The following is a 23,124-nucleotide window of genomic DNA, read 5'->3' as shown; positions in this document are numbered from 1 at the left end:
GGGTACATTAATCCCAGGCACAAAAATCCTAAGTAATGTACATAAGTAATAAACATTGTGGTTACTGTAAAAATCAAAAGGATTTAATTTACCCAACATGCTTTGATATGGCTGGTGTTACACTAGATGGTGCTGTTGACTTCTTTACAGTAAGTGTTAAACAAGGCAGTTGTTTTTGTCACAAGGCTTAAGGGCCACATGGCAGTGTTTTGGGAATTTACTGTAGACATAACATTCAATACTGATAACACAGATTCTAAACAATAAAATTTACACTACATACCTAAACCATAGCATCTACACACTAGATACACTAGACGACAAAAAGTTTGTGGACGCCTGACCATAAGATTGTTGATCATCATATTTCAGATGTAGTCACCTCCCTTTGCATAGACTCTCCTGGGAAGGCATGTGCCTTTAGGGTTTGGTAAACATTCGGCTATGAGGGCATATAATGAGGTCAGAAACTAATGATTTTGGCTGCAGTCTGTGGTTCAGTTCATCATAAAGGTGTTCAGTGGGGTTGTGCACGGAAATTGAGTTCATCCACTAAGGGTTTGGGCCCCTTAGTCCCGGGTTTGGGGAACTGCAGTGCTATATGGACATTCTATACTTATGGGTTTCCAAACTTTGTGGCAACAATCATACAAGATTACAATCATCAATAATCTCTTTATTATTAACGAACACATTAAGCGAAAAATTATTTCCACAATAAAACTCTATGATCCTATGACTGTTTCTTTCAGACAAAAATTACAATCAAAATTTTTAAATATATTTTTTAAAAACAGTTTTGTGGAAATGGGTGTTGATAAGAGATATCCAATTAGACACTGTACAATCATGGTAAGCAGAAAAGCATCTCAGAACGCATAAGTGTTCAAACCATGAGGCAGATACGGTAGGCAGCCATGTCAGGTTCCTCTCATGCCAGAAAATAACAGGTAAAATATACAAGTAAAATAAAATAAATATGTTAAATATACTACACAGCCAAACGTATGTGGCTTGAACGTGTTCCTGTGAACTCCATGAAAACATGATTCGCTAAGGCAGGTGTGAAAAAACTCGTGTATTACCTTGCTGTTACCTGACTGAGTTAGTAGGACTGCAAGATATTCCCAGAACTATCTGGGATCTATTTAGGGACATTAGCATGACCCATTAAAGCATTCCCAGACATCTTCAGAATGAGTCTCATACTATGGTTGTCTTCAAGATGACCCAAAGACCTCTTAAGACCTCTGAAAGCCGGCCTGACTCAGTAGCCTTAAAGGTGCATTAAATATAATTTGTCAAAAACTGTAAAAAATCAAAATAAATTTTAAAAGATTTCTTGGACCCACAAAAAAAAAAAAAAAAAAAACACAAAGCTGCTCTCCCAAAACAGGGGTTTAAATCAGAAATAACATTCTCACCAGAGTCAGCATTAGCAATAACAGTTGGGCCATAACATCACTTTCAAGCTGAGTCAGAAATTTGCCTGCTCAAAATGATAATGCGAGTTAGGATGCCATAAACGTAATCGTGGCTGTTCGTCCACAGACTCGCTTTTTGGAAGACTCACACTCTGAAGGCAAATAAATCCGAAATCAATAAGATAACAAAAAGACCTTAACATTCTGCATACCATCCAGCTGTATTAGTGTTAGCCCACAATACAACAAGTCTATTGTTCTGATAGTTATAAACATATACACATATATATTTTATAAATATGATTTAGCCTATACATATTTGTGTACATTTTTTTTCAACTCACCCTGGAGTGGGTGCCAATCCGTCACAGGGCACACACACACACTCATAAGCTCACACAAACTACAGGCTATTTGGGAAGGCCAATTAGCCTAATTTGCATGTCTTTGGACTGTGGGAGGAAACCGAAGTACAGAGAGGAAATGTGTGTGATCGGCACCCTGTGCTTATGCCTTAAGTCTCCTGGGATAGGCTCCAGGCCCCTGTAACCCTATACAGGATAAGCAGTATAGAAGATGAATGAATGAATAATAAAGTCACTATAATGTTATACAAAACTTTTCACAATAGAACACTTTAAGAAAAATATTTAAATAAAAATCCAACCTTGGCAATAAAAAAAGTCATACCCTGCTAGATAAACACACATTTCTTGTTGGTTTGCTGTTGTTCTTGTTGCTGTTTTTGCTTCCCTAGACTGGGATGAAATAATGTTGCGTCCATGGTGGTGCCTTTAATATATACATATAAATAAAGAAAGGTTTTGTTTGTACATTGGTCAGAATAGCTCTTTCAATAATATCTTTATAGCTCATACATTGGAGCAGTCAAAATCAGTCTCAGATTTCTGTCTGTATGTCTGTCCGTCCGTTTGTCTGTATGTCTGTATGTCTGTCCAGCCAGGTTTTGTCACAGCATCATGCAAAACTGTCTGGACAGAATTTAATGAAACTTTGTCACTACTTAGGTTGTTACCTGAAGTTAAGCCTGTGCCATAAATGAAATGACAAATGTGGAGTAAAAGTGAAGTTATGAGCAGTTTTGTGCCAGATTACAAACCAGACCTTTTGACAGCGTACTGTGCATACTGCAAACTGTCTTAAATCGACCGCTGGACAGGATTTAATGAAACTTTTGTAGTACTTAAATATCTGCCTGAAGTTTAACCTGCGCCATAAATGAAATCAAAATGTTTAGTAAAAGCGATGTTAGGAACAGTTATGTGCCGGATTTAATAATCTGCTTATTAAAATAATAAGCTACTAATAAACTATCCCAATAACCAACAATAATGAATATTTTTTCAGGGATTATTTATATTTTCACTGCTGAAATAAGTGTGAATTTTAACACGCTGGAGTAAATTTAAGACAAAGCGTAAAAAATCTTTATCAGATCTACTTTTCCCATTTCTCATCTGCGATATAACTGTCCGATTACGAAACAGGGAGTGTACCTGACTGATGACAAAAGATGTAAACAAGGCGTAAACATTTCCTATTGATAGTAATAAGATGAAATGACAGTTGATTCAAAATCTTGTAAATTTTTTTTTTTTTTTTTTTTACATTTACTTAATATTTTGCTACCAATCCAGTGCAAAACCAATACAATAAGATAATGTTGTAAAACCTGAAAATAATTTTTGTGCAAAAGTTTATAAAGATTTGTTGCAGGCAGACATGGTACGTGGGCTTCAACCTAAAATAATAATAATAATAATAATAATAATATCACTAATTACATTAAAGCGGTTTAGCTTTTTTTTTTAGCTTTAATTTTTTTTAACCATTTCTAGTATTACTGTAATAACGAACATTTGCGCTTTAAACGTCGGCGTTGGAACCGGTGCCATGGCAACCCGGCGGCCAGCGCTATCCATCCATCCATCCATCCACAGGAGCGCAAGATGACGTCAGGTTGTCGGTGGTGACGGAGACGCGCGGGCAGAGATACAGCGCGTGCTCCGGATAGCTGTACACTGCGGTGACGGAGCGCGGTTCAGCACCATGACAGACGCTCCGCGGATTATTACCTCCTCTGGATTATTATTATTATTACTATTATTACTATTATAATAACAGGCGAGAGGGGGGGGAAAAAGGACCGGAGACCATGGCGGAGAGGTGGGTGAACTAACACAGCAATGCCGCATTTTGCACGCGCTAGATCGGGTTGAGGAGGTTGGGGATAAGTGTGATGTCGATGTCTAGCAGTGACATATCTATCCGTCGATCTGTTTATCCATAGATATATCTATAGAACCATGCATTTCTCCATGCACGCATCTCCATGCATCCACCCTGGCTGGGACGCGACTCCCGCACCACCGCAGCAGCATTTCACCCTCACCCTTATCCTCATATCCTCATCCTTATCAGATCTGAGGGCAGTAATTAAGTTAACGCGGTGGGTGGGGATCAGACTATCGCACCGCACATCACATCCCGCATCCATGCGTTACAAACATCATGATCATCTCTCTTTCTCTCTCTCTCTCTCTCTGTGCATCCTCCACACCCATAGCCACATCTCAAGGATATCCTGACATGAGCTTCATTGTTCATTGGATAATCATGATTCGAGCGTTTGAACATCTCTTAGGGCGCGTGCGCGCGCGCGCGCGCGCGGGCTCGATCCCGAGACAGGGGGGGAACAGAAGAGAGACATGCTCAGGGCAGGATCAGTGGACATGGAGACAACCTGCAAGCACGACATCACAAACAGTATAAATCATGCAGTCAGTCATATCATCTTATAATGATAGCTCTGTTTCAAACTGCTCATTGTTGCATAGCATTTAATATGAGAGCTGCTTAATTTTTTTTAATCCTCTTATATATAATACAGAGTAGTCTTAGGCCTTAGGTTACAATTTTCCTGCTATCGATAAGATTATATTATATACTGTAGGAAGGCTTATACACTGCACTCTGCACTGCGTTCACGCCAGTGAGGGTGGCTAACATCTGCTCAAGTTAGGCAGACCTTGGGTGTGTGTGTGCATGTGTGTGTGTGCATGTATGGATGGAAACAGCTGCATGGGTGGATCTGTTTCCACATATGCTGTGTATCTCACCATAGCATATCATACTGTAGTACTACTGTATCATGGCGTAAGTCCCATAAGGAAGGTTTAAAAAAAAAATAAAAAATTATTGCAGTCACAATGTGGCTTAAAATTACAACACTTATGAGAAAGGCTAATTTCTAACAAACGCCCAGGTAGACCTGTAGAATCACTCCTAGCTATGCCTGTTTATCGACCCGTACATTTGATCTTCTTCAACGTTAAACTGCTGCCACCGTGATAAAATGGACGTCTGTCTGGATTATGGGTTCAGACATCGTATTTAAACCCGTGTTATTAAAGAACTAAACGGCACCCTACAGCAGCGAGGACGGTTAGCCTGACATGCTTTTTTGCTCCCAGTAGGCGAGGGCTAATGAGTGCTTTGATACACTTGCAGGTCATGGAAGATGGCAGCCGCTAACATGCCTGCATGAAAATGTGTGTCACTTTTTAAAGAGCGTGTCTTTGAAAATAATCCCAGTTTATCCCGGTCATGGGATATGGACGCTCAGGGTTGGTTCAGGCTGTAAAAAAAGAGAGCTCTTTGCCTGACCTGTGCTTTTATGTACCAACTTGGGTTTGTCTATTTGCACAGCGTAAAATACTACTCAGTTTATGTGCATGCTTACATTTACACTAGATCAGGAGGTTCATAATGGACAATCTCTCAGACATGTTGCACTACATTGTTTAGTTGAAATTTAAAAGGTTTGTTTTTAGGAAGAAGTAAAAAATCTTATTCATTATTGCATCAACTCACTTCCTCAATTCTTTTGCCTTTTCTTATAACAATAGATCTATCATTTTCAGATTAATCACTATTAACGGTTTTGTACTCAATGTGACTTTGCTTCTAATATATTGTAAATGTAATCAACATTTACCGAAGAATTAAAGCACAGTACGGTGATGAATGGTGCAAACATTTTTAAAGAAGACCAGACATCCGTGATTGACGATCCTGGCATGGAGTGGCTTTTTTTAGTACACTGCAGTCGTTTCCTTTAACATTCAGCGAGTGGAACATCTGATCCTTGAAAATCAAAGACGCATCTGTCTGTTTACACTCAACCGTTCACAAACACCACTTGCACGTTACAGGAACTCGGCTGGGAGTTATTGCCACATCCCCCGTACAGTCCTGACCAAGGCTATGGCGTACTAAGAAAACTGTGCCGGGATAAGTGCATTCGTGTAGCAGTGTTCTCTTATTCTGGACGATCAAAAGTCCTGGTTTGACTGGAACACCTCTCGTAAACGATTCCTACCGAACACAATCTAAATAAGTGAATAACTCGTAATAAGCTTTGGGTTTCTGCTTGTGGAATGTTAAATGACTATATAGAGTCTGGGTAACACAACTTAAGACAAAGCCAGAATAATGACATATAAAAAAAAGAATGATTTTGGTGACTTTGACTATCAGTACAGTTACCCTTTATGAAGTTTTTTTTTTTTCTCGCTTAATTATGTAGCAGCATACGATCACTGGTGTGTACTGTATTGCTTAATATTAGCAGGGTCAGTCATGCTTAAAAATGAAATGGCCAAAGGCAAGTTGGATGGGTAATCCATGTAGCATTTGTTCAGTACATTAAGAGACGTTATTTGAAGTAAATAATTTTAATAAGAGTTTGAACACAATTGAATTTTAGATTTGTGACCAGGAACAAAGGACAAGTGGAGGACAACATAATGAAGTTTCGGGCATAAAAAAATGCACCTCATTTACTAACCTGTCATTTATTTTATTATTATTTTTTTTTAAAAAAAGGTTGTCCTTTCTCACCATCTGTCCTTTCCTTCCTAAGTTGTGGCTCGAACGAAACGTGCACATGCTCTGCATTTCTCGATGCTGATTCAATCAAGATCGACAGATATATGTCATCATCATCTTTCCACAATGTATTTGGGATCGTCCTTTCGCATCGTCCGTACGTGTTCAAATCCTCACATCTTCTTCACTATGCAGAGTTTCATTTATCATATTTTTGTTAGAAATAAAAACTGAGAAAGCAGTTATATAGCTAAGTTATAAAGCTTTTTTTTTTTTTTTTTGGTATTACTATGCGCCTAGAGGCTCGTGATCTCATGATGCCTTCTCGTATCATTCTATAGCTGAGCCTAAGGCTTGGCCAGAGAAAAACTATAAAATATAAGAGAAAAATACATCCAGGGAGAGCAGGTGATCATCCCAAGATAAAAAACGCGCTTACACCGTTCTTTACATTTGCAGTCCTGTCGCATAGACCGAGCTCTATACAGGGTTCGGTAATGTTTCAGTCTCCTAGAGAAGGAGATAAGAAAAAATGAAATCCTCATCGTTTTTTTGTGTGTCTATATATGTGGATCCATGTATGTGTGTGTGTGTGGACGTATTTCTGGCACTACAGACGTAGTGTATGAGGGTCATGGATTTGCACAGACCATGGTTGCTAGGATACTGTTAAAAGGATGCCTTTTTCTGGTGAAGGGAATTTCATTGGTGGTGACGAGTGCAAAGCTGGCTTGAGTCATAGGTCACACACTGGTGGAGGGTGATTCATGTCTGTATTAACATGCTCATTTACTGTAGGGCCTCGTACACACTGATCCGTCTGTGCACGGGAGCGAAAGCAAAATTGTGTGTAAGCACAATATGGAGCATGATAAGGTTTTGCGGAATTGATGATCCTTGCCCAAGGCATCTTTCCAACAAGGAGAGGTTTCATTTTAGATTAATATGCTGCGGTTACTGGTTTTATGTTGGTCAGGGTCGTTGTGGTTTAAGTTGTAGATGGTACAAAATACTGCAGTGTAAGTGGGTGGGAGTGGAGTTGGTCCGGAGTGTCTGTGGAAGCGGACGGTTCCTTCGTGAGTGGGCGGGAGTGGGATTAAAAATAGTCCTGGCTTTCAAAAAAAAAATAATAAATGAGAAGATTTTTTAACATGTGAAAATATCAGTTGAATATACTATAATAAATCTACTGGAAAACAAAACATATTTTACCATGGGATAGGCACATGTACAGTACATATGTATCTATGTATATGTATATATACAGTATGTATACACAGTATATGTATTCTATGGTACTATGGACCACATACCACCATACTGTCAAAAATATGTCATGTACCGTAATGATAATATTCATATCTTAATCTCTGTGGTGCCATTTTACATGTATAGTGGTTAGCAATGTCGCCTTGCACTGCCAGGGTCAGGGTTCAATCCCTGCCTCAGGTCTGTGTGCATGCTTAGTGCACTTCCTCCGGTTTCCTCCCACTCTTCCCAAATTGCCTGGTGTGTGTATCTGTGATGGATTGGTGTACCCCGCCTCGTGCCTTAATTCTCCTGGGATGCGATCCAGGCCCCTGCGACGCTGTATAGAGGATAAAGTGGTATAGATGAGTGATTGGTGAATACCATGATACTTATTGAGAACCATGGTACCCAACGTGTGGATAATAAATGTAGTGTACTAGTGACTACCACTTAAGCTCAGCAGGTATCTGATATGGTTTGTTTCTACATACTGTACCATATTAGATACAGTATATTAGTACATACTACTGGTATGGTTTAGTACACACAGTACCCTATTAGATACGTGCTGAGCTTAAGTGGTAGTCACTATGGTACCCAATAAGTACCAGGATATTCACCCTGGTCAGACATAAAGTATGGTGCCTACTATGGTAAGAACCATGCTAATACTTTGATATGTCATGTACTATAGCTTACCCTGGTCAAATTGTTCATGGGAAACATCTGGAATGATATATATTATCTTTTCCTTAGTGTCATTTTAAACTAGCAAGTCCATATTCTAAATATTTCATTCCCAGTGCCGGTGCTAGTGTTTCTGCCGCCAGTAAGTGCGCACTATTATTAGGTCACAGCTTTAGTGTGCTCTTGAGTGAACATAACAGCTCTAATAAAAGCAGCATGTCGTGGAATAGCCCAGTCAGTCTCCTGGGCGAGTTCGCTACGCAGTGTGTTAGGTCTCCGCGATCAGCTGCGTCAGTGTCGTTGTTTTCTTTCTTTCTTTTTTTTTTTTATGAGTTTAGGTTTTTATTCCCCAGAGGTATGAGAAACCCGTGTCTGCCATTTGCTTCACGTTCTGTTGAGGGACTGCAGCATCACAGGCAGATAATAAAGAGTCAGGATTATTTCCCTAGCTGTTGAGTCATGTTTCCTGTGTTGCTCCTGGCATCGTGCTGTGTGCAAGTGTTTGCTAAGGATTAGCCTGGTGGCAAACGATTCAGGCATCGATCATGTCCATCATCCGCCTGACAAATCTGTTCAAATGCAAGTGAATTTACAGTAGGGTGAATGCAGTCTTATGTTTAAGAGCGATAATGGACAGACTCCAATTGTGTAAAATGTATTTGTATTAATCATCATGAGATGATTGTTGAGCGGCCAGACGCTACGGTCAAAACTGATTCTTGTAACTATTGTCGATTAGGGAGTTAAAATATTACGCACTATATATATTTTTTTGCTTGTTTAAGAAAGAGATCATGTTTCATGTGTCAGGTTTGGCGACGTTTTGATTCAAATCATTTCAATCAGAGGTTCCAACTTAACTGTTTACATGGACGCAGGCCGGATAAGATTTTATCAAAGTAATCACAACATTTCATCAGAATAGAACTTGTTTTGACGTGCAAAGTGGTTATGGACGCTGTGAAGTGTTAAATCTGATAGAAGAAGAAGTATTTTTCTGTTATAATTAACTTAGACGTCAGGTTTAGGCTGCCTATCTTTTCCGGTATTTCCCGCCCTTTATGTTATGATTGGTTGCAATAATTCAGTCTACAATTGGTTAGATGTGGAACGTCAGCCAATCAATGTCCTTCTTTATCCGGATCGGGCCGGATCGGATCAGACTGTTCCGTCTGAGGTGTTTGCATGATGATTATTTGTAAGATTCTGATCTTTCGGCTGCTCCCTCATTGAAGGGTAGTTATACAGCGGACCATCTGATCCACCCACCAACTTTGCACAGGTTTTACACCAGATGCCTTTGCTGACGCAACCCTGCCATTTTATTCAGGCTTGGGACCGGCACTGCATCCAGTGGCTGAGGGTTTGGGCATTGAGTTGGGATTCGAACACGGGCGAGAAACCTACGACTGAGTCACCAATGACCACAGTGGAATATTAGGGTCTATGTAAACACACCGAATGATTGAATGTTAAATACGCTGTATTACCAAAAGTATTTCACACTCATGTCCTTATTGAACGTCCCATTCCAGATTAAGTCATCTTGCGCTGTTATAATACCCTCCACTCTATTGGGAAGGATATCCGCTAGACCCTTGGATTTGTCTTTATTCAAATTCAGTTACAAGAGCATTAGTGAGGTCAGGTATCGATGTTAAGTAAAGAAACCTGGGGTGAAGTTTTCGTGGCTTTCCAGTTGATCTCAGTGATGTTCATTGTGGTTGAGGTCAGGGTTTTTCAACAGAGTTCTTCAACTCCATCTCTTTATGTGCACGTAGTCACTGGCATACTGGGACACTTAGTTCCAGTGATACAAAGCATTCTATACAATTGTGTACTTCGAACGGTAGAACCATGTATGTGTGTGATGGCCGGGTGTCCACATACTTTTGGTTAGTGTGTTTGGGTTCATACGAATCACTCATGTTAAAAGTATTTGGTGTAAAATCATTACGCAGCCAGCCACAATATTCATTACATCCTTAGAAATGTATTCTTTAAAAAATTGTAAAGCGGTAAGGGATCAGATGCGCCATTCATACACACCTTTGTCTTGATGTTTAGACATCAGCACACTTAACATCTCTAAAGAAATCGTGTAGGAGCCAGAAGACTTGAAGGCGAACAAAGCTTCACACTTGGCTCCGTCGTCTTTGTGCAGCAACACTCGAAACACCTGCTACACAGTGTTCAGTTTCATCAAGATGTAGACGTGTGTTTATTTTGTTTTTTCCCCACAAATAAAAAAACAAAAACAAAAAAAAAAGTCTATTTCATGCTTCGTGGTCTGAAATTTGTCAAAGGGATCCATGATTGATCCGTTATTGCGAAGAGCCTGTGGCGCTTTTAATCAGAACACATAAGAGCGTGGCAGCAGACACGACAGAATGAATTCTGATGATACAAGTAACACACACACACACACAAAACACGGCTCAGAGTGTCTCAATTTCTTGTGCGGTTTAGTGCCAAAATCCTGATCAGTCAATTATTTTCTATATTCACACTTTAAATGAAATATAAAGCATTTACTAGTAACTTCTACTCGTTAAAGAGAGACTGGCAAGTGCTATATACAGTATCTCTTTTCCAAAACTAGATCTCCCAGCAGTTCACGCTTCAAGCTCAGCCTCAAATCTGTGCAGAATGCCAAGGATTCTTCGCCGTCGTTCTCACACCACAGCGTGGCGGAGGAGTAGGAGGTGGGAAACAGACACGAACAGGCATCCTCCTGCTTGTAAAGCACCATCGTCTGAAAAAGCGTCCTGATCGGACTAAAGGCGTCTCGAATGTAACAACCTCTATTCATTCGCACCGATGCGACGTGGCTGTTTGAAGTCTGCTTGTCGTTCCAAGCTGCGCAGTTGGATTTTTGGACACATGCGCAAAGCAGATGGTCACCATTTTTAGGTCTCTGGAATGCCACGTCGGAGCCAGACATGACGAACATTTGTCACATCTGCCACGCAACAGATCTTTACATATTGTTTTCTCAATGCACATTTTAAATACTGTCGCTCGAATATGGTAGGGATCGGGAATTTTAAGCAAGCTCGGGAAAAGGTTAGAGTAGCATGCTCGGGAACGAAAAGAAACCCTCATCTTGGTCTCTTTTTCAACTTTGATCGCTCCTTTTTACTTAGATAGCATCAGACCTAGACCTAGGAATGTTTACATGACTCTCAAAGGAAGGATCTTGGAAATTTCCTCACCCAGGAAATCACAGCGCGATCCTATTTTCAGCCTGTGACACATTTAATTGCCTAAAGAATAATGTGGTCTAATTGTGCCCATAAATGTGAGCATTAATTAAATTCTGTTATTCCTTCAATCCCCCAGGATTGATGAGTAACACATCCATCTCTATTAGTGACTCTATTCTACACCCAGCCCCCCACACCCACACACCCAACATGATTTAGGATGCTTTTCTGCTTCCCCTCTGTTAATTCTGTTTTCTTGCTTGTTCGGAGCACTTTAATTCTTCTCAATTTCCCTTTTTTTTTTTTTGTCACCTCTGTTGTCACGCACGAAAACAAATATACAGAAGTTGTTTGATATTAAAATGAACGTGTGCTATAAATGACGTGTTACATTTTTTCAAGCGAGAAAGGTGTAGCTAGTAATATATTGAATCTACTTTGTTGATGTTCCTTTAAGAGCCTCCTCACATTGAAGTAGAATAAAAGGGGTTCTTTCTCTCAAGAGCTCTCTGAAAAAAACCTAGACGTCTCTCAGAAGGCCCAGGTCAACTAGGTTGTGACTTCACCCTGTGCATAAATCCATGCTACTGTTACCATTGACTTTGGGTAGTATTTTAAGATTATTATTGTTATTATTATTATTATTATTATTATTATTAATATTTTTGTAGGTTTGTTTTAAAATTTTTTATAATTTGCATGAATAATTATCAGTCGACTTAAATCAACCTGTCAGAAAGCGCTACCAGTGTGTCAGAAATTGCTACCTCTATTAAAATGGTTTATTCAATTGTCATTCAAGTCACCCCAGGACTTTTAACTGTCCAGAATAACAGAACACAGTTATGAGAGTAACTTTATTTCTCGCTATAATCCCCTGATACACTAATGCACCCAGCGTTTCACTAGTGCTTGGATACCATCAAGGTAGAAAGGTTTTCTCAGTACACCAGAGCCATGATCGGACTGCCAGCTTCACGCTGGCCTCCCAGGAACTCCTTTAATAGCCCAAACATGTGGAAGTTGCTTTGAGCGAGGCCGGGACTGTTGGTGGCAGTAACTCCCATTTAAGCTCTTGTAATGTGCAAATGGTGTTGTGTGTACAGTGCCCACACACAGATGCAGTCTTCTACAAGTTGGTGAGAAGTTAATCTTCTATTTTCAAGAATCAAGATGATGAGTCAAACTATTAACTGTTATTCTAGTCATACAGTATACTAATATTGATAGAAAATATTTTTTTACTTAAATTGATTCAAATTAAAGTAACAGTGCTAATAACATGAGAATATGGTATTATATTCTGTGAACTGACATCGAAAAAAAGGGGCCCCTTTTCTAAATCTCCGCATGCAAAGCAATGAGTGGGATTTGAAACAGAAACAAGAAAGATTGCCACTATTTTACATACTGCACAAAAACATTACAGGAAATGGAAGATGTAGAAACTGTGCTTATAATGATGATAGAATTCCCTTTCAGTGTGCTGCATGTTGTACAGTGCATGTGACAATAAGCTACTGAACTGGAAAGGCATGTATAATCAGCTGTGCTGTGTGTGTTATGTTAACTATGCAGGAATTTGGACCTGGAAAATATGTCGGGGGGGTTAAACATGAAATCAACCCCCTAGCTGCACTTCTGTCTACAGGACACACTCATAGACTACAACAAATGACGTGACACAGCAGGGAACACTAGGGAAAAATGTGATTTGGCACAACAAGTTATACTCAAAAAACTCTATCTGCAATAGAAAGAAAAAACACACACACACACACACACACACACACGCAAGGTTATCCTGCCCCAGACAGCTCCTATTAAGTTTAGTTGCAGTTACTACTTTTGACCACTAGGAAATGACATTAATTCATTCATTCATTCATTCATTTATTCATCTTCTATACTGCTTATCCTGTACAGGGTTGCGGGGTGGGGGGGTGTTTGAAGACACACACACACACACACACACACACACTTACACAATTGGTGATTTGGGAATTGCAATTAGCCTAATCTGCATGTCTTTGGACTTTGGAAGGAAACCGGAGTACCCGGAGGAAACCCACCAAGCATGGGAAGAACACGCACACTCCAAGTACACAGACCCAAGGTAGGAATCTAACCCTGACCCTGGAATAGCCATGCCACAGCGCTAACCACTATGCCACTTGTGCCAACTGGTACAAACAACAGTTTTGGTCTAAAAAGCTTGATTTCCCATTTGTGACAACTGGAATTCTTTTAGCTTATCTGTTAATATTACATTAAACCATGAATTATGCATAATTAGGTTCGAGTGACAGCTGCATTGAAGCTGTCAAACAGCTAGCTGTCTGCTATGCATCACTTTAGCTAACAAGCTAACTAAAAAATCTGTGAACATGGGAAAACCTATGGCTGATGTCACGTAGGGTTTGTCCATGGTTTTTTGGGTTTGTTTGTTTTTTTAAATACTGTGGTCTGTGGTCACCATCTTTATTTAGTCTCCTAACCCCAACCTGTTCTTGTATCAACTGCTATCATGTGACCTTCGGGGTGATTTCATGATTTAGTTCTTCAGTAGCATTTAAAGTGTTGTTAAACTCTTCATATAAAATATACAAGGCACCACAGGGTTGTGCATGCTCCAGATTTTTTGCTGGACATTGGCGCACACACACACACATACACACACACACTCCCATCCTTCCCCTAACAACCCATTCACACTCTTGTGCCTGGCAGACAATCAGACTTAAGAGTTTTTTATGCCAGTCTGTAAGGTCTCACCCAGTCCCTCTTGCCCATTAGGATCCATTAACTTACCACTGCATTATACTTTATTTGGCTGCCCGCACCCTACTCCCTGACTCTCTCCACATTATTTATGGCAGACATAGCATTTACAGAAAAAATAATGATAGATTATAGGGGGGGTGTATTATATGATCGATGTTAAGCAACCTCTGTTCCCCTGCAAACACAAGGCATGATCTGATTCATAGAATGATTCCCATGATTAGATATAAGCATTTGTGTTTCAGAAAGAAGTGCAATTTTGGTTAGTGGGTAAAACAAGTTAAAATTGGGTCTCCAGCCACTGTAAAGACAGAGTTAAAGAAAAAAATTATTATACCTTAGCACATCCCATTCATGCGCTGCACTGTATCAGTATTTATCAAGAGTATTAGCTTTCTGGTGCTAGAGCATTTACAGTATTGCACTGAGCCCTTGCAGAGCCCTTCTGGCTCCAAGAATATGTTACAATATCCTCTATAACCTGGGCCATACTCATGCCGAACCATCATGGAGTATCTACAATGATTTACCTAGGGAGTAACTACGACACCTAACAATGTGCTATAGGAATTGTCAATACTCGATATATTTTTTATTGATCATGGACCATATAAAAGTTGAGATGTTTTTCATTTTGTCCTACACGGTAAACTTTTTGAAGTAAAAAATAACTCTGATACTATATGAAGTACATTTTTCATGTCTGAACTTTAACTTGAGCCTCCACTACATGGTACAGCAAATACCAGTACTTTTACTTAACTTCATTTCTTCATGGCATTGTGTTACCTAACTGCAGTGGTGTGTAGCTTTTGAAGGAGGGAACCACGTGCATTAACTTCGAGATATGTCCAGAAACATAACAGATGTTTGAAATCATAATCCGAGCTGGTTGCAGACATTAAGAAAAACAGCACAATTGGGAATCAGAGAGAGAGAGAGAGATTTTGAATCTTTATGAATACTTTGAGCTAATATAAGCCCTGAACCCTGATACTTAAGTACATTTGAAAGTAAGTGTTTTTGTACTTTTGTTTAAGTAGAAATGTAAATGTAGGACTTCAACGTTTACTTAAGTACTGTTTGATTTAGGGAACCTCTACTTGTACAGGATTTGAGTACTTTGCCCACTCCTGGATTCGCCCTATCCCCCGGGTGCAACCAAGAAGCGATTAAGAAATTTTAATTATGAATACTTGTGAAAAATACTTAAATAAAGTAACATTACATTCATTGTAATCTGTTACTATATGATGACAAAATGATTGATTACGTTTGGCAGCACAGTGGTTCGCACACAGCGTCATGCTTACGGGGTCGTGGGTTCAAGCCCTGCCATTGGATAAGTGTGCATGTGCATGCAGTCACCCCTGCTTAGTTGGATTTCTTAGGCTAATTGGTGCTTTCAAATTTTACCGTTATGTGTGAGTTAGTGCCCTGCGAAGGACTGGCACCGCGCCTACTGCCCCGAGTCCCTTGGGTTCAGCTCCAGGCCTTCTGCGACTCTGTACAGGATAAGCAGTATAGAGAATGAGGGAGTGAGAGAGAGTGAGGTAGGAAACAATGAATACTTCCCAACCAGGAGCTATATCTGTCGTTTCTGTGACACTTACTTACAGGGTCGGGTTACCAGCCTGATGCCTGATTGTCATTCAGATACTACGGACAATTTGGAAACTTCAATTAGCCTAATGCGGAAACCCACCAAGCTTGGGGAGAACTAGCAAACTTCGAGGCGGGAATCGAACCCTCGACCCTGGAGGCGCAAGGCGACAGTGCTAACCACTAAGCCACCATGCCGTCATTGGAGCATATACAGTAAACGTATTGTGCCAAAGTAATCAAATAAGATACACATTTTTTAATGTGATGCTTTCCATAGTTATGAAACTTCAGCATCTGATAGCAAAACCAAGGAACTGAGTGTTTAAAGGTGAGACAGCAGTGATCAGCAGTAAGATGTTAAAGAATTAACATGGCTTGTGAATGTAGTTATCAATATTGAATCCGAAAGTTCATAAAAGTCAAGTGCATCCATGGCTGGTCTGAAAAGCACTGCAATCATCTTTGAGGCACTCGCTCGAAAGTGCAAATAAAGGAAAGTATATTTCTTTTTGCTAAATGATTTCTTTTGCCTGATGATTTCATCCATCATCTTCTATACCGCTTTTATCCTGTATTCAGGGTCACGGGGACCTGGAGCCTATCCCAGGAGGCTTAGGGCACGAGGCAGGGTACACCCTGGACAGGGTGCCAATCCATCTCAGGGCACACACACTACAGGAGTAGTAGTAGTAGGAGTACGAGAGCACCCAGGAGAAACCCACCAAGCACGGGGAGAACCTGCAAACTTCATGCACAGGAATGGAGACAGGAAGAGCACGGAGAGACAGGAATCAAGTCTGGCCGGGAATCAAACCCAGACCGCCTTCTGATGATTTCATTAAATTTTAAAGATGTTGACAAACCTAACTGCACAGGATTGGTTTCTTTGTGCGTTTTGGGAAGAAGCTTAAAAAAACCCACCAACAATGGCATAAAAAGTATCTGCTGGCTTGACGATAACATTCTTACTTAAGGTGATTGATGCATTTGGTGGGTTTTAAGCTAATGTTAATATTTCCTTCCCACGTGTTGATAAATTAATAAAAAAGGATGTTCTGGATGATTTAGTAGGATTATCCCAAGAAGATCGCTCATCTTGTCTCATGAAGGTTGCTCATCTGTGAGACTGATTTTCTCAGTACAAAATAAGTAACGCTTACTTTAAAAAGCAGTAAGTGTAAAAGATGACTTCTCAGTCTGATTATCCTTTTTATGAAAAAAAAAAACAGTAAAGCACATCAAATCAACCCATTTGATGCAGTGTAGTATCTCATGGCTACATTAGATTGTGTGTACAAATATTTGTCAGAGCATGATCTGCACGTATATACAGTACATGCTAGTACTGTTTTAGACCCCTTTCGCCTTCATTACTGCCTTAATTGTTCATGGTATAGTTTCGACAAGATGCGGGAAACATTCTTTAGGGATTTTGGTCCACATCGACATGATAGCCTCAAACAGTTGCTGCAGATTTGTAACATCTTTGATGAGAATCTCCCGTTCCACCACATCCCAAAGGTGCTCTATTGGATTGAGATCTGATGACTGTGGAGGCCATTAGAGTACAATGACCTCATTGTCATGTTTAAGAAACCACTTTGAGATGATTTTAGCTTTGTGATATGTTTCTGTATTATCCTGCTGGAAGAAGCCTTCAGAAAATGGGTACGATGTTCAGAAAGGAATAGGCGTGGTCCATGGGGCTCAAATATTCAGGTACCATGGGGAGGAAAATATGCCCACACCATCACACCATCACCAGCAGCCCAAAGTAGAAATTAAGACTCATGAGACCAGGCAACATTTTTCCAACCTTCTTTTGTCTAGTTTGGTGAGTCCATTTCCTGTTCTTAGCTGACAGAGGTGGCACCTGGTGTGGTCTTCTGCTGCTGTAGATGATCTGCTTGAAGGTTCGACATGTTGTGCATTTAGAGAAGATCTTCGGCATACCTCAGTTGTAACAAGGTGTTATTTGATTTACTGTTGCCTTCCTATTAGCTTTAACCGTTCTGGGCATTCTCCACTGACCTCTGGCATCAACAAGGCATTTTCATTTGCGAAACTGTCACTCACTGGATATTTTCTCTTTTTCGGATCATTCTCTGTAAACCCTAGAAATGGGTGATCTGCCCATGTGGCACGAACAACCATGCCAAGTATAAATTCACTTAAATCGACCATGCTGTCCATGTTGATATGCAAAAATGCATTGAGTTTCTGCATTAACGAGCAGTTGAACAGGTCTACTCAATGAAGTGGGCGGTGAGAGTATTTATCCTCAGTATGTGGTATCTAGTAGGAGGTGATTTACAAGTTGTAATAACTGCATTTCTCACCTTGGGATGCTTGAATAAAACAAGGATGCATTCATTAAAGTGTGTCTTCTTTTGGCTTTGACAGACCTATTGTAACAAGCTATTGTTACAGTTACAGTCCTAAGTGACTTCTGGCTCTGTTGGCCCTTTTTACAGTGGCTACATTTTCAATATCTTGCTACAAAGGTGGATAGAAGTGGGTGGAGTATATTATGCAGCAAGTAAACCTTTTTTTCCTGACATAGATGCGTTGGAAGCAGAAAAAATAGCCAAACGTAAGGATCTGAATGACTTTGACAAGGGCCAGATTGTGATGGCTGGAGGACTGGGTGAGAGCAACTCCAACACTGCAGGTTTTGTGGGATGTTGCTGGTCTGCAGTGGTCAGGACATATCGAAAGTATGATCCATGGATCCAGAGTAGCCAAGGCTCACTGATGCACATGGGGAGTGAAAGCTGGCCCATTTAGTCTGATATAATAGAAGCGCTATTAGAAGGGTGAAGATCTAACTGATGAAAATTGATGAACTGCCTCCGAGTGGCGCAGCGGTAAGAGGCTCGCCCTATTATTCGGAGATCGCGAGTTTGATTCCCGGGTGATGCTGTAACCTCTCGCAGCCCGAGGTCTAGAGAGAGCTGATTGGCCGAGCTCTCTCAGAGGGGAGGGATGAGAGGTACTTGTAAGTGCTCCCACATTAATTATGACTCTACAGCCAATCAGGGACGTCTGTGAGCTCACGCAAGCGGAAGGCGCGGATAGTGCTGTCCTCTGCAGTCAGCTGATCTTCGGCCCTCCCGACTAAGTGGTAGTAGTAGCCTTAATGTGGGAGCCCCCTACTGACTGGGAGGAATTGGACACGGCTAAATTCGGGAGAAAATCTGGGAAAAATGTCAAAGAAAAAAAATTATGAACTGGGGTTCGGAAGGTCCCAGGTTCAAACCTCGGGTCCCAGGTTCAAATAGGCCGTCTGGATACCACCAAGTTGCCACTGTTGGGCCCTTGAGCAAGGCTCAATTGTAAGTCACTCTGGATAAGAGCATCTGCTAAATGCCTAAATGTTATAATGGCAAAAGGGGGACCTAATCAGTATTAGGCAGGTGTTCATAATAATGTAATGGCTGATCAGCGTATGCTTGTATAAACAGCATTTTTTTTTCTTTTCTCCTACATTGACATGTAGTAGTGGTTATTATTAGTTTTTGTTTTTTTAAGTTGAATTTAAATCATTTTGAAATAATGTGATATAATTTATGATCTGTGAATGAGGTTCTTTTAAAGCCGCAGGAAGTAAAACTAGTGCATGTTCGCAATGTTTGCGAGCATGTGTAAGTATTCATTAACTCTTTTATTTTTTGTAAATCTCGAATTGATTTGCTTGCCACTAGGTCACGATATATTGATAGACAGACTGTGTTGCTCATCCGCTCACTCCTGCACATGCACATGCAGTAGATCTAGAGCAAATCGAACAGGATTGAACTCTCTAGGACACTTTAGACATTTAGCAGGGTTAAATTACAGGCTGTCTGGATACAGCGTCTTCCCAGGAACTCCTGCTCACGTTAGCTGGCGTCAGGACGAATCTGATTCGATTACGGGATCAGAACATTTGTCTGGATTATCAGGGAACTAAAATGATTTATTTATTTGTTTACCAAAGGAACATACAGTAGATAAAGAATATAAATAAGGAAAAGATGTATAGTGGTTCACTCATGAGTCATACCGTGTGTGTGTGTGTGTGTGTGTGTGTGTGTGTGTGTGTGTGAATGTGTATTTGGGTCATGGATAAAAATAAAAAAGGAATATTTTAATATATAAAAATATATACATTTACGGATATGATTTTTAACATAAAGAACTGAAAATGTCTAGATTTGGCAACCCTCATAGGCAGGTGTTTTGCTCAATGATGTCAGATATTTGGATTGAAATGCTTTGAATGAGTCTCTTTTTTTTTTGGACGGTCAGACAGGATGGTATTTTGTCTGTATTTGAAGTAAACTTACGAAATAAAAGTACAAGAGATGTACCAAAAGTAATGCAAAAGTGTATTATGCATAAGTTTAGGTTTTTTATTAACTGATATGGGTCGCCTTCTGTTTTGGTGTGTCCAGGTTGGAATGGGTGGAGATCATCGAACCGCGCACACGCGAGCGCATGTATGCCAACCTGCTGACGGGCGAGTGTGTGTGGGACGCGCCAGCTGGTGTGCACATCAAGCGCAGCGGCCCAGACCAGTGGTGGGAACTGTTCGACTCCAACACGTCGCGCTTCTACTACTACAATTCCTCCACCCAGCGCACTGTCTGGCACCGCCCGAACGGGTGCGACATCATCCCCCTCGCCAAGCTCCAGACTCTCAAGCAGAACACAGACACGCCGCTCCCTGTCGCTTCGGTGATCAGTGGATCGGCTGACAGTAGCCCGGCTCGCAGTGCTGTCAGCACCACGTCGTCGCAAGAGCAGGAGGATAAAACGGCACCCAGGGAGGAAGCGGAGAGGTGAGACGGAGAGATAGAGAAAAGAGAGAAACAGGAACCATAGCTGACAGTTCTTTTAATCCTAAATCCAACTCTCGAGATCAATAATTCAATTGATACAACAGTTCGTTCTGACTGCGTAATCCTATTGGATGAGAGGTTTTTCACGGGTGGTGATAATGGATGGTAACAGCTCTGGGACGTTTAACTGCAGTATACTGTACGTATCGCCCCTTGTCCCAGAGTGTGGGACACTACAGTTGTTAATTACACCAGCATGGGTGTCTAACAAAACCTACATTCAAATTCAGTCACTGATCAAGGGCTCTACTTAGTGGGATTGTACACTATATATAGTGCACTAGCTTTCTAACAGATTATAATCTGTCGATGATAATAAATGGTGTGAAACTGTTGTCGGCCAAAACGTGGTGTTGGTGCTAAAAAGTCTCTCACTTAGGAGTAGTGTCTGTCACTTTTTGGAATTTAAAGTTTTCATTGATCTTCATTGTCATTCAGATGAAACTTGGCCAATTTAGATTGCACACCAAAAGACATAACACTGAAAAGGGTATTATTCCAAAATGCAAAGTTGTTAATGCATGCAGCATGATGGTTACGGACACTACAATGTTTTTTGGCGGGGGGGTAGAAAGTCCTCAACTTTGCACAAAATACTTTAATTTAAGCAATAATTTATACTGTTCATATGCTTTTAGAAGCTTATACCAGTTTTAGAATCATAAACTCATGACGAAATATGAATAATTAGCATTTTTTATTATTATTGTTTAAAGCGAGACAGTATAACGCGGAAAAATGGCTATTTTTGGGTCACATATAAAATCATCTCTTCAAAACGGCTGAAGTTAGCAACTTGAATTTTTTACGGAAGCAAGATTAGTCACTTCCACATTGCATACAGTAAACTTCTAAAGTGGTGGTTTGGCACACACACATTTTCTGTATTATATGTATAATATAAGAAAATTAAATCAGTACCAACACTGTGTTCTTATATATATATATATATATATATATATATATGAACACATAACATAACGCTGTTATGAAGGCGGTGCTGATAACCAGAACAACAGCACAAACTTGAGTACGATATTGTGATATTTCTTCAGTATATACACTTTCTCACCACCAAATACTGGAAAACACCAGGGAAATTGTTTAAATTTTGAATCTGAAGGTCCAATTCAATTCAATTTTATTTCAGTTGACAATTGTCATCAAGCAGGTTTACAAGGAGAAACATTCAGGATGTACGTTTCAAATGTAACAAATGTATAGAGTAACAATAAAGTCACTCACGGGAAAAAAAAAAACTCACTTACACGACATAAGGAGGAAATCTTGAGAGGAACCAGACTCAAAAGGAACCCCGTTCGCATTCGGGTAACACCAGACACCGCGCCTATAAATAAATCCCTTCTATAACTTTGTGCTGTAAGGTTGAAAATGGAAAAGTTTAACAGAAAAATGCATTTCATTTATCATGAAGGCTTATGCTGAGGTTACTAACTGTTCAAGGATTTCAGTCTAAAATTAAAAAGATTTTAGTTCTAAAATGAAAAGATCAGAGCAACTGCAATCATAAGCCATCATGGCAAAACCATTCATCGTAAATGCAATCCAAAGCCGTCTTCTAAGCGAAACCATCCTGAGCAGTCACACATCATCCCCACCTGACTTCTCACCTATAATTATTATTTACATTTAACTATTATTTTTAAACATACCGTCTCCATGACATGTTGTAATAAATCTTGATTCCGTATTTAAAGCAATAAAAAGGCAGTTTATGGGCATTTTCCATTTCCCCAAGATAATTTTTAGTTCCAAATAGTTCAGTGCAATTGCTATTTACAGTATACATGAGTGGTGTAATGCAATGCCTTCATGTTGCATTGCACATCTGTTTTTATAGCGTTTTGCAAAACGTTCTCCTTTATTCAACTCCTAAACCAGATAGAGTGTGGAACACTGTGGAAAGCTTTCCATCTTCAGTCTAATGTATCACAGTAAGCTAAATTTCAAAACAACGTCTTTCCTAAACAGAATAACATTTTATTCTGGTAGGTCATATTAGAGTAGCAATAACTATATAATAATATATCAGATTTCCATTAGGTTCTGGGTTTGTTGCATTCCAAGAAAAGATCAGAAAACACACCAACACTCACAGTGTCGCATTTTATTTCAACACATGATTTACTGAGAACGTGTATACATATGTTACATTTTATTGATATTCATTTAAACAATAACACTACAACAACAAGCATAATGTATTGTGACATGTTAGGTTTAAAAAGAATGCCCAAATTGTCTGAAAAGTTTTAAGATGAACGATAAGAAGATGAATTATCGCTTGTTGTGTCGATACACTTTCGAAGACGGACAAACACACCCACACGCAAGGTGTCTCTGTTCAAGACC

General features: G+C 40.0%; 1 protein-coding gene across 3 annotated transcripts in view; it reads left to right on the top strand.

The window, feature by feature from the left end:
- The first annotated feature begins 3,514 nt into the window (after positions 1 to 3,514).
- The window catches only part of arhgap39 (Rho GTPase activating protein 39), a 37,485-nt gene continuing 17,875 nt past the window's right edge, over positions 3,515 to 23,124 (top strand). Inside the window, exons 1-3 of one of the 3 annotated variants that reach the window (XM_053514959.1) lie at positions 3,515 to 3,611; positions 13,524 to 13,595; positions 20,305 to 20,691. In XM_053514959.1, the coding sequence (XP_053370934.1) occupies positions 3,601 to 3,611; positions 13,524 to 13,595; positions 20,305 to 20,691 (470 nt within the window). In that variant the 5' untranslated portion in view covers positions 3,515 to 3,600. Of the gene's footprint in view, positions 3,612 to 12,571; positions 12,619 to 13,523; positions 13,596 to 20,304; positions 20,692 to 23,124 lie in introns of those variants that run through there. The other 2 variants (XM_053514966.1, XM_053514965.1) reach the window with 2 other exon arrangements.

This window comes from Clarias gariepinus, chromosome 2 (assembly GCF_024256425.1).
Source record: "Clarias gariepinus isolate MV-2021 ecotype Netherlands chromosome 2, CGAR_prim_01v2, whole genome shotgun sequence".
Classification (NCBI taxonomy): domain Eukaryota; kingdom Metazoa; phylum Chordata; class Actinopteri; order Siluriformes; family Clariidae; genus Clarias; species Clarias gariepinus.
Note: the sequence above shows the minus strand (reverse complement) of the source record. Positions and strands in the feature narration are given on the sequence as shown.